At 37.4% G+C, this 12,857-nt stretch overlaps 1 protein-coding gene across 7 annotated transcripts in view; it reads left to right on the top strand.

The window, feature by feature from the left end:
- The window catches only part of BNC2 (basonuclin zinc finger protein 2), a 344,959-nt gene that overhangs the window by 232,002 nt on the left and 100,100 nt on the right, over positions 1-12,857 (top strand). For all 7 annotated transcript variants that reach the window (XM_080573880.1, XM_080573877.1, XM_080573881.1 and 4 more), the window contains one exon: positions 10,009-10,244. In XM_080573880.1, coding sequence (XP_080430006.1) covers positions 10,009-10,244 — 236 coding nt within the window. The remainder of the gene's footprint in view (positions 1-10,008; positions 10,245-12,857) is intronic.

Raw genomic sequence — 12,857 nt, 5'->3', positions numbered from 1 at the left:
TCACCATCCCTGGAGGTCTTTAAAAGACGTTTAGATGTAGCCCTTAGTGATATGGTTTAGTGGAGGTCTTGTTAGTGTTAGGACAGAGGTTGGACTAGATGATCTTGGAGGTCTCTTCCAATCTAGACGATTCTGTGATTCTGTGATACTTCCCCGAGGAGCCTGTTCCAGTGTGCAACCACCCTCTCGGTGAAGAACCTCTTCCTGATGTCTAGCCTAAACCTCCCCTGCCTCAGCTTGACGCCATTCCCGTGGGTCCTATCACTGGCGACTAAAGAGAATAGATCGACGCCTTCCCCTCCACTGCCCCTCGTGAGGAATCTGTAGACTGTGATGAGGTCTCCCCTCAGTCTCCTCTCTTCCAGGCTGAACAGGCCCAGTGACCTCAGCCGCTCCTCATATGTCTTCCTCTCTAGGCCCTTCACCATCTTCGTCGCCCTCCTCTGGACACTCTCCAACAGCTTTATGTCCTTTTTGTACTGTGGTGCCCAGAACTGCACACAGTTCTTGAGGTGAGGCCACACCAGCGCAGAGTAGACTGGGACAATCACTTCCCTCGACCGACTAGCAATGCTTTGCTTGATGTACCCCAGGATGCGGTTGGCCCTCCTGGCTGCCAGGGCACACTGCTGGCTCATATTCAACTTGCTGTCAGTCATAACCCCCAGATCCCTCTCTGCGGGGCTGCTCTCCAGCATCTCGTCGCCCTGTCTGTACTGATAGCCAGGGTTGCCCCGTCCCATGTGCAGGACCTGGCACTTGCTCTTGTTAAAGGTCATGTGGTTGGTGATTGCCCAGCTCTCCAGTCCGTCCAGATCTCTCTGCAAGGCCTTTCCACCCTCATCCGAGTCCACAAATCCTCCAAGTTTAGTGTCATCACCAAATTTGCTCAAAACACCTACTATTCCTACATCCAAATCATTTATAAAGACATTGAAGAGGACTGGCCCTAAAATGGAGCCTTGAGGGACCCCACTAGTGACAGTCTGCCAGCCTGATGCAGACCCATTTACCACAACCCTTTGAGCCCTGCCCATCAGCCAATTGCTCACCCATTGTATGATGTTTTTTTTAGCTGTATGCTGGACATTTTGTCCAGTAGGATCCTATGGGAAACCATGTCAAAATCTTTACTGAAATCCAAAAAGATCACGTCAGCTGGTTTTCCTTGATCGACTAAATGGGTGATCTTATCATAAAATGAAATCAAATTTGTTAAACAGGACCTACCCCTTGTGAAGCATTGGGACTCCATTGTCCCCCAGGTGCGCTTGAATAACTTCAAGGATCATCTTCTCCATAATTTTACCAGGCACTGACATGAGACTGACAGGCCTGTAATTGCCAGGGTCTTCTTTCTTGCCCTTTTTGAAAATTGGTACAACATTTGCCAGCTTCCAGTCTACTGGGACCTCTCCAGATTCCCAAGACCATTGAAAAATAATTAAGAGAGGTCCCATGATGACGTCTGCCAGCTCTCTAAGCACCCTGGGATGAATCCCATCTGGACCCATGGACTTGTATGGATCCAGGTGGAGCAGCAAATCCCGCACACATTCAGGGTTGGTTGCGAGTTTATCATTTCCACCGTCATGGTCCTCCAGCTCAGGGCACCCTGGGTCCCGAAGCCCATCATCAGCATTGAAGATGGAGGCAAAGAAGGCATTAAACGTCTCTGCTTTGCCTATGTCATTGTCTGTGAGGTGACCTTCCCAATCAAGTAGCGGACCTATGTTTTCTTTGGTCCTCCTTTTTCTGTTCACATATCTAAAAATAAAACTTTTTATTGTCTCCCACAGACCTGGCCAGCTCAACTCTAGTTGGGCTTTGCCCACATGAATTTTCTCCCTACAAACGCGAAGTGTCCCTGTATTCCTTCCACGTTGCCTGACCCTGCTTCCAGCAGCCGTACATTTTCTTTTTTTGCCTAAGCTCCGGAAGAAGATCCCTGGTCAGCCAGGCCAGCCTTCTGCTCCACCTGCTTGACTTCCGATATTTTGGAATTGCCTGATCCTCTGCTTTTAGGATTTTTAAGTCAGGCCAAGGGTCCTTTCAGGGGCTTCAGTCAGGAACAAAAAAGGTTATGTCACAAACAGGGCTGGAGACCACACTGCAATTTGGGTCTGAGTATCGTTCAGAAGTCAGACAGGCACATTTGTGGTGTAGCTTAGGTAGACAGCGAAGAGCCTGAGTATAAGTAGTGGTTCTGGACCAACGGACTGAGGTTGCAGGGTAATGTCTAGAAAGGATGGCCAGGCCAGTGAAGGCCACTTGGTGCACTATGCATTGGTCAGTAGTTGGTGTCTCTAGCAGAGTTTTGTCAACAGATGATGTCAACAAACACAAAAGCAACTATATGCTGGGACCTTCCCATCATTCATCTATATCAGGTGCATCATCAGTTCTGAAATCCTCCTTTACACAAGCACAAATGCATACTCTGACACGAAAGCTTAGCAAGACCAAATCCTGCAGAAGAGAAGAGGATGTGTCTCATCTTCCTTATCATGGTCTACAGAGTTGGTTGTCTCATTTATGAAGTATGACCATGCAGGTAGTGTTTGGTAGCCCCGATGTTTGTCTGAGATAGCATGGAATGACATGGTCCTGTATTGCTCGTTCCTTTGAACACGTTAGCTATCAACAAGGAAAAGTGGGAAAAAGCCTTTTACTATATTTATTTATTTAAGAGCCAATTCTGTGTTTAAAAAATGATTATGCAATGTAGAAGTTAGGAGAAAGTTTTGTGTTTTGTTTTCTTTTTTTTTTTTTCCTGCAATCATGTTTTCTACTATTGAAGATTTATTTATTTATTCATTTATATTTTTTTCTGTGTTTATAGAAAGAAAACATTAAAAAAAACCACCTGTTTGGCTTGCAGGAATTGGCCAAGGAGGCTGTTTTCCTGACAGGCCAAAAGCGACCAGCATAGGGCCCCTTTAAAAAAAAAAAAAGAGTTTTTCCCCTATTTCATGTGAGCATTGGCAGAAACTCTGACAAGCAGTTCTTCATACTTTATTATGCTCTTGTCTGGCAGAATCTCTGTCAGGCAAAAACCTTGTCAGCGGAAAACCTGTCGTAGGATCAGAGGAGACAAAAACAGGTGTCACAGAGGCAGTCAAAACTGAAGGAAAAAAAAAGATTAGGCTAAAGAGAGAAAGGCAGACAATTACATTAATGCCATTGCTTTTATCTTATAGATGTGTGTTATTATCTCGGGGTGCTGAGTGCGCAATTGCCTCAAAGAAAAGTAGACAGGAGACAAGGGGAAACTTGATAGTTATTAACTGAAGAGGCAGTGTGTCAAAGCTGGATGGGGTTCAAAGTTTTGCAAAGGGATAAAAAAATTGCAGACAGCAAGCAATGTCTGTGAACAAACTGTGGTTCTGCTTTCGGCTACATAAACCTAGTAGCAATCTAAATGTTTTAGCTTGGAATCAGATCATAGATGAAAAAAGTTAATGAAAGATTTCATTCAGACTTTTTTAATAACATTTATTTTGTGTACATGTAACTGAAGTGCTGGGGATTTTTTTGGTCTGTTACAAAAATGTTGTTAGAGCATGAGACATGGTGAGGCGTGAAGACATTTATCAGTTCAGTTGCTGTGTTTTTGGGGTTTGAAACACCTATAATCAACACACATTTAATTTTAAAATGCTATTAGGTATCCTTTTACTAAGTGTGAACATCTGTACATGCAAGCTGTAAATTAGGAGATCACATATGTGTTGGTCTGTCAGAGACTAAATGCATTTGGCAAGTGGTTTCCATTATTAGCATTTAAATACAGTAAAAGACAGAGGGAAAAGTTATTTTTGCCTATGAATCAGAACATGAATTACTTCCTCACCTCCCATGATCTTTCGAAATCTAGTGGCTTAGTGAATTTTCCTCTTTAATATGGACAAAATTGTGAAAGGAATGAAGACAGGAGCAAAAGGAAAATCACCAAAGGATGCCATGCTTGTATTTATGCTGTAATACGCTTGTATTTATGCCCAGACTGATCAGAAAGTCCACCTACCCTTATAAATGTTAATGCTTCATCCTCTCTGTGCTTGTGCCAAGGGGTGAATGGGATAATTTCCTACACCATAAAAATATTTGAGTCACTCAGTAGACACTGGCAAGTTTTCTTGTCCTTGATCACCTTCTAAGCACGACATTTCTGAAGAGCAATTTCTTTTTTTTTGACTTAGGAAATGTACTGCAGTACACAATGTGGCAGGTGGTATTAAATCTGCATCCTGAGGGAGGCTAGCTTAGACCACCCCTTATGACTGCAGTAGTCTGCATGTCCCTCCAGCATTTCAGTCAATCCTAGGCTACCTTCTGTTCTTGAAAGAATTTGCTATTGTTTCTCTGTAGCAGGAAAATAAGAAGAAAATCTTCTGAAAAATGTAAAGGTGTTCATGTTCACCAGTAAAACCAACCGCAAATTACAGTGCCCCACATTGCCATTAGTAATACTGTATCTGTTCTACCATACTCAGCATGCTGTTGTTGCAACAGTATTTTGGAAATTTTTTATGCTGGTATTGCATATTTGATTTATCAATTTCAGTTTCTCTTGCTGCAGAAATTTGCCCAGTTATTTAGATAAAAAATGTCTGGAATACTCTCAGTCATTGGTTGGACGCAAACTACAGAAAATTTCTTTTTCATTTTCCTATTGATCCTTGAACAAATCTAGTTATCTGGAAATATGATGATGTTTTAAAAACTATTTATTGTCATGTGTATGTGTGTCCATCTGTGTCTGTCTTTGGTAGATTAGAGAACTGGTTTGAGAGCATGCAAGAGTGGCAATATTGCTGAGCACAAGTTTGGAGCTGAAATGTAGTGAGATTCATAATGATCAGTGCATTGTAACCTACTGACTGGAATCTCTTATGTGGTGCTCTGAGGTACACAGCCAGGCAAATCAGCTGGATTTTCTCCTAGGAGAAATTCCTAGGACTAGACTTTTTCAACTGTCCAGAAAACCTGAATATTCATCTAGGATCAGGAAATTAGAAAGAACTACATGGATTTACAACTCCAAATACATTTAAACTAGGATATTTAGAATTCTCTTATATTCAATAAAAGCAAAATATCATGCTTTTATGTATTCAAAGAACAGTATGAGAGCTTAAAAGTACAAAATTTTTCAGTGTCTGCTTGTATTTCTTTTACTTAACAAAAATAGAAACCACTCAGAAGCACGACTTTTAATTTGGATGACCTTCTTCACTACAAATTGAAAAATATAGGGTCCTAGGTCAATGAGTAAATTTGCATAGCTGAACCTATGAACTTCTCACAGTATAGATAGAATGAAAGCATTTTTCTTAATGTTTTGTCTTTTGAAAAGTTGAATGAGTTCTGTAGCCTTACTTTATCTTTTCCACTTAATCTCCTTTGAATTGCAGTGTCCAAAAACTCCAGTAAAATATGATGAAGTAGGTCCCTCCTCCCTGCTTTACTACAGATAAAAAGAAAAAAAGAAAAAAAAGAAAAAAAAGGAACAAAAATTGTTTATCAATTTATTACAAATAGTCCCAAAACTTTTGCTGGCATTTTGTATAATAAGGAAAATATAGGCAGTAATGTGAAGATTGACACTGTATCAGTTTCAAAGTTATCTTTACATTTCAAATTATACTGAGTCTGTGTAAAATCTGGGAACTTAGTTTACTATTGAAGAAAGTAAAGAATGGATAATCTAAATATTAGAAAGAACCTAGCATTCATTTGCAGGTGCATGACATGCAACTCCTTTAATGTGATTTTCTCTTCAATTTTGTATGTTCACACAGCTGATAAGTATATATGTCTATTTTTTTATTTTATTATTATTATTATTTTTAAGTAGCTAACTCAGGTGCTTAAAATAATTGGGACAATAGTCATATGAAGTGTTGCATGGTTCTAAGTATCATCTGTCCTATATATCTTTATTTCTTCCTGAAAAAGGGATCACAGGCAAGTTGAATTTGCAATTGGATGAGCTAGCCTTTTGCTACCTGGATTTTCTCTGCACTCAGAAAACTAGACACTCTCCTTTCAGCTGCCAAGAGTGACTATAAAGAAACCACCAACTCCAGCAACAACTACAAAACTAAAATGCATTGAAACCCTTGAGACAGGAATATTCAGTCCTTCTAGATCTTTTGGGTCATTTAGGTGCGTACAATTTGCAAAAAATTTGAGTGTGGATAGCAGAGCACCCAGAACAAGGTGTAAACGGAAGGGATCTGCTTCCATTTTTACAGCAACATATAGAAAACCTAAGCACTGCGTGCACTGCTTGCAACGTGTGAATGTGTGGGTACATAAGTATGTAGCCCCAAGGAACATCTCATTGAGTCTTCTGTGTCTTCTCAGAATTGCCGTCTGCAGCAATAAAATTACAATAAGAGCTTAACACTTCAATGCAGAAAGAAAGGTTTTCACCTTGTGATGGCAAGAGGCTAGGAAGGGTCCTGAAAAGGATCCTAAATAGATAGGCGTCTTCTAAAATCAGTGATTAATACTGATCATTTAAGGATTATGGTGCATGCTCAATACTTCAAAGTTGGGTAGAAAAACAGAAATGAAAGGTTACTAATTCTTACACTACTTATCCAATTATAATTTTTTGTGTGTTGAAGGCAATCTGCTGTATCTACTTTATGACCCTTTTTGCCCCCCTTTTCTTTTATTGGTTAAAATTTCTGAAACAAATGTTTCAAATTTAGGGATCACTAGGGAAATGCTGCTCTGCTGTAAGCTGTTATAGTAAAATAAAAGGAACTTTTTTGGCTGTTCCACAAAAAGAAAAAAAGAAAGAAAAGAAAAAGATTATTCTGCAGGCATATGATTTTAAGTTTCATCAGGTCTTTCCTTCCTGTATCAGTGCACAGCTTTCTGCTCACATGAAAATAAAAAATATCAGACTATTGGGGCAGTGCTAAAAATCAAATCAGGCTGTTGAAAGGTAGCTGCCTCAATTGAAGCACCTAGCTGAACTCATCATAGTAATTTTCTGCAAAAATTGTACAGGTTATGAGCAAAAAGTCACAAACATGGTAAGACTTTTCTGGGTGAAGTTTTGAGCCCACTGAAAACTTAAGTATGAGTAATACCTCATGCTGCACCCAGAAGGGACTTACAATGAACAGTTCATGATGTTCAGTCAGTGATATCTTCTTAATAAGGACACGTCTTTTTATGTATTTTTTCAGGTATAATAAAGCTCATTCTTATATATAGCATGTTTCATCTTGAAGTCTCCTAAGCACTTATGAAATCATACACTGCTGCAGATAATTTTGAATGTACTCACCTATGAAACACAGCACTGATCATTAGCATATAGAAATCGAACCAATAGTTTAGGACAGGAAGTCATGAGGAATGCCTTATCTACATTAAATTAGATGGTCAATTTAGTACAACAGAATGCAACTGTCTAGTCTGAGATTTGACAAGAAGGCTAAAGATAGTACTCTTTTCCTATCAGAAAGAGTAATGAATTTAGGTCCTTTATTTTTATCTCTTACCTGAAAGAGCATGTGTCTAACAATAGAAAAGGCCTCTTGAATCTAACTAAAACACTGTCATTAGTTTAAAGATTCAGATTATACCAGAGAAGATATTAATTAGGAGTACTGTGGAAAGTAACCTCTATCTATCAACTCTTAGCAATTTCCTTTATATATATACATATATATATATAATTTTATTATTTATTATTTATTATATATTATTTATATATACATATATAAAGTTCTATATTACAGATTATTCAAATTAAAGTTTAAAATTGCATTCTCTTGACATCTGCAAGGGGTTTCAATAATCATTGATCCATAAGAACTTCTAATTTCTCTACACATTAAACTATTTTTTTTTTGTCTGTTGTATGAAGACTGTCTTTATTTTGCAAACATTCTGGGACATGCCCATGAAAAAATATATGCTTTGTTGTGTTGTAAATTATACACTTCAGTGCATATTCTGACTTGTACTTTAAAAGAATAGAATGTACTTCTTTTATTTGTTTATTATGTAATTTGGAGAAGAAAGCCACAAATCAAAACTGGACATCATTTCACTGTCACTTGGAATATTAATCCAGCACAGGACTAATGCTTATTTTTTTGCGTCTGTGTGTACATCTTTTGAGAAGCAGAAGATGTTAGATAATATTGCTTGAAAACAGATGTTTTAGATAAATTCAATAGTACAGGACATCCTGTAAAAATTTCTGTCTGTTGTTCAACCGGTGTGCTTAGTCACTTAGATGGACTTTTTCTATTGTTTCTTTTTTCTTTTCTATTCCATCTATTCCATCTATTCCATCATTTTTCTATTCCATCTTTTTAAGCTATTATTCTTAGAGTGGTCACATTACATGAAGTGGGTAATTGTCCATAGAGTTTTGTAACATCATTCTAGCTATTAATTTTATAATCCACTCAATAGTCTTTACATAAAGACATCTTGCCGTTGCTCTGACATGGGCCAAATTAAAATAGCCATCTTAGAAATGTTAAGCAAGTCAGTTTTCCTCTTCTGGCGAAAGAACTTGCTTTTCCTCACTGTAGGCATAGGGTTTTCTGTTAAGTAAAAAGAAACAATCACCCCAGTACCTACACATACACATCCTCACAAATACACCTCAATCTACACAGTAACAAAATTAACTTTCTAGTTGTTTTTTTCTGAATACTTTGAAGACACATCTGTTACAGTAGTAGCAAAATAACCATGTTACAAAAACTAGCATACAAACAAGAAAAAAAAAAAAAGCTGTAGAAAAGTATTTGAGCTGTTTATACTTCAATCAAATCCTATTCATCAGAACTCGTAAATAAATCTGTCCCACATCATGAAGCCTATATAGCTGAAGTGCTTTGGAAGAAGAGCTATTAGAAGAAAAATCCCACCCTTCACATTCTGCAGTATAAATGTCCTGTGGAGAGACATAGGGCTGCAGTCCCTAGGCTTGCCAATTCCTTATCTTTTTTGAATTTTAAATTAATATTTAAAGCTAGTTATTCAAAGTTGACTTAACCACTAGAATAGGAAAGATCAGACAAATCAGTTGTAAGAAATAAAGTATGAGGAAACCAGAACTCTTTGACAAAGTATTCCTTGGAGTAAATGTGTTGAATGAAGCCAGCGAGTAAATGATAAGGGCCTTTGCGCTTTGGATGTAAGAAAGCAATTTATCAGGAGTACATGAACTCTCCAGCGACCATAAGCCAAGAAGAAACCAAAGTACAGGAGAAGTCCCTATAAGATTATTTTAAATGCTCAGAAAGTTTCATTTTAAAAAAGCAGTCAGAAGCTTAGGTGCTGAAACATGCTCCATAAAATGGAAAAGGAAATTAAATATAAACATTGATACAAAATGTGGTGTGTGATGTCATATACAATTCCATACCTTTTAACTTTATAAGGGGATAAAAGTTGCCTGCATCCTGCAGACTTCCCCTCCTCTCATCTTTAAATTATTTGTGTTGTGAATAATATGAAATTCACACTAAAGAATAAAACAAACCAAAGCGTACTACTTAGTTGCCGGTTTAAGTAGCAGTGAATTCATTATAGACTGCATGGTAACTTATAGGGCTGATTTTTAACATGTTTAAAAGGCTGTGGTTCAGGGTGTATCTGTTTTCATTTGTACTATAGAAGGTAAGTCTCAAATCTTTAACAGTCCCTGTCAGTTCTGTGTAACTTCAGTCTTAGCCTTCAGCTGATCATTAATTTTCTGTAATTTCTTTTGAAGTTACAAGTATTATGGTCTCTGGGGCTCAGCTAAGAATGCTTCTGCTCTATGAATTGAAGTTAATTATGACCCTTGGAAAAAGGAACTGTTTTAGAGTGCATCATCAGTAAAGAATCATCCAGGTGTTACTTCTGTTGAAAATAAGTGCATCTGCCAAATTTGATGTGTTTAGATAATTCTTTGGGATTGTTTTCTTTCCTTTCTGCTAGCTTTTCTCTTACATGTAATGCCTTTTCTTTCAGCTTTGGACAAGCTTAGTACTCAGCACCTCTACCACCCAACCCAAGTGGAGATTGTGCAGTCCAACGTTGTGTTCGACATCAGCAGCTTGATGCTCTACGGTACCCAGGCTGTGCCTGTGAGACTGAAGATACTACTTGATCGACTCTTCAGTGTACTGAAGCAAGAGGAGGTGTTACATATTCTACATGGCTTAGGCTGGACACTTCGAGACTATGTTCGAGGCTACATCCTTCAGGTAGGAAATAAAGCAAAACATGTTTACGAACACAATTAAGTGATATTTTTGGTACAGAACTATTTGACTGTGCACCCAAAGTAGAAAGATATTGAGATATTTAATGTGCTGTATTGAAGAATAACGATGGTGTTGGCAAAATAAAATATTCAATTTTTACCTAAGCTGAAAAAATGCAGTCTCCTTAGTACTGTAGTATGCATTTGTACTTGCTTATGCATATTGTAGGAAATACCTCAAATACTGCAAATACTGAGGCTAGCTAACAGCAAGCCTGACTTGGTCATCTAAGGCAACTGGCATGTTTTCAAGGGCTACAGTTCAACTTAAGAAAGTGAGATCCTAATCAGCAGTTCTTTCAGCTTTTCTTTCCTTCTTTAGCATGATGCCAAATATGAGGTAGGTGAAATGGGGATGGTGATCATGGTTTTGTTGGCAGGTATCCTTATAATGTAAGGTATCAACAAGAAAGTCCTGTTTATATGGCCATTTTTAAATGGTAGCTTTATTAAATAAAGTTTTACAGATGGGCTGGTTGAAGTAAGGTAAGCAAACAAAACTCCAAATAAGTAAACAAAAGATGGCCAAGCTTGCTTTAAGAATATGGCCAGGAATACATATAGTTGCTTATCTGAAAAATAACATTATCTGTTGTGATCATAAGTGAATTATTACATTTCACAAGACTGTTTCTGATTGAGAATCCAATACTAAATATTTCTGAGTACTCTTAATTGCTACTGACTTTGTGGGAGCTCTGCATCTTCTAGAAGTCATCCAGTTGTTGAAGCAGGCATGTCTGAAATCTTTAAAAATTCTACTGATTTATGTCTTTACTTTCTTAAACAATGATAGTTTGCATGACATTATACAGAAAATATGGGAATCTTTATTCCATCGCTGAGGAATTCTGACTGTATTTTTTAATTCCTCTTCAATTTTCTTTCCTTTGTGTGAAAGAAGTAAATTAGCTTTACCTCATTATGTGGAAACATTCATATTCCTTGGTCTGGAATATTTTCTTAAATGTTCTATAGTCATTTTTTTCAGAAAAGTGTTTTGAATTGTAGAACATTCCTAGAGAAGAGCAATAGAAAGGCCGCTATTATGGTAGTGAGATCCTGTTATTCTTATTAAGATATATACAAACATTGATTTCTTTAAGTGTTTTAAGAATCTCTCAGGCATCAGCATCTATTTTGCAAAGGCTAAATGTTATACATTTATATACTACATATAAAACATTTTTTTCTTTCTGTTTCTGGAATAGAACTTATACATAAGTATATATACATGATATTTGTACAGGTATAAATAGATAACTATAGGTGGTTGTACAATATATATGCATGGATATGTATACATGGATATTAGATATAATGTATAATTTTTATACATATGTGATAGATATGTATAGAAATAAGTATTCTTATTGGACTATGTGCATATTGCATCATGTTTTAGATTCCTGGATTCTGAATGCTGCTGACCAAGAGGGGTGAAATGATTTGCAAAGGAATCCATGTGTGGGGGGAAAAAAAAAAAAGAAAAAAAGAAAAAAGCATCATTTCCGAGACATAATATTAGAAAACTGCTGTTTAGTAAGTGCAGCAAGTGATTAGGCATAACATATTACAAGTGCAGAATTTAGTATGTCTTATAGACAAGACTGACATCAGTAGTTTTCTTGCTTTAAAGATTATCGAATCGGTCCTATATTGATATTTTTTTTAATTATCTGTTTGAATAATCTTAATACATGCAAGAATGGCTGGTAATATAATTACAGAGAGGTTTATACAGTCAGATTGTGACCTATGCATCTGAGCAGTGTAAAAGTCTATAATACGCCATTAGGCCAGAGTTCAGTTTATCTGGCTAAAACTCACTGTAGCCCTGAAGGCATGAATTTTACCATCACAACATTCAACAGCAATGAATTGAATATTATGTCAGTAAAAGAAGAACAATTATCAATGGAAGTTAAAGTCAGCTGTTAGTCTTACCACATATTGACTTGGTTAGTGCTTTGCTGTGGATTGTGTTATTTGGCAAATGAAGACCTCCTATACCTCCTGTCTAATTTCACAGAATCACAGAAGTGGTTGAGGTTGGAGGTTATCTAGTCCACCCCAATCAAGCAGGAATACCTAGAGCTTCTTGCCCAAGACCATGTCCAGGCTGCTTTTGAAGATCTCCAGGGATGGAGACTCCACAACTTCTCTGGGCAAAAAAGCATTTTGTTTGCAATAAAGCTAGGAAGCTCAGCATTTGGTGAAGAAAGGGAAACTACTCAGTAAAGCATGCAGTAAAAGGAATCTCAGGAAAATAACCAAACATCTGATAAGAGAGAATGCTGCTTTAGAAAGTAACTCTGTTGAAATATCTGATAAAACAGAGAAGAGCAGCATGCAGGGAAATTAGGAAGGAAATGGGTGGTATCACTCTCAGAGTACACACTTATGAAAACTACAGGTAATGTCTCCTTCAAGAAAAAGGTGTTCTGTGAGGCTCATCATTATAAAACTGGAACACTTCACAGAATTTTTAGGAGGTTTTCAAATTCAGCTTTTCCACACACACATACAAAGAAAGTTTCCAAAGAAATTGTAT

The sequence above is a fragment of the Anser brachyrhynchus genome (genome assembly GCF_964034855.1).
Source record: "Anser brachyrhynchus genome assembly, chromosome: Z".
In the NCBI taxonomy this organism is placed as follows: Eukaryota; Metazoa; Chordata; class Aves; order Anseriformes; family Anatidae; genus Anser; species Anser brachyrhynchus.
Note: the sequence above shows the minus strand (reverse complement) of the source record. Positions and strands in the feature narration are given on the sequence as shown.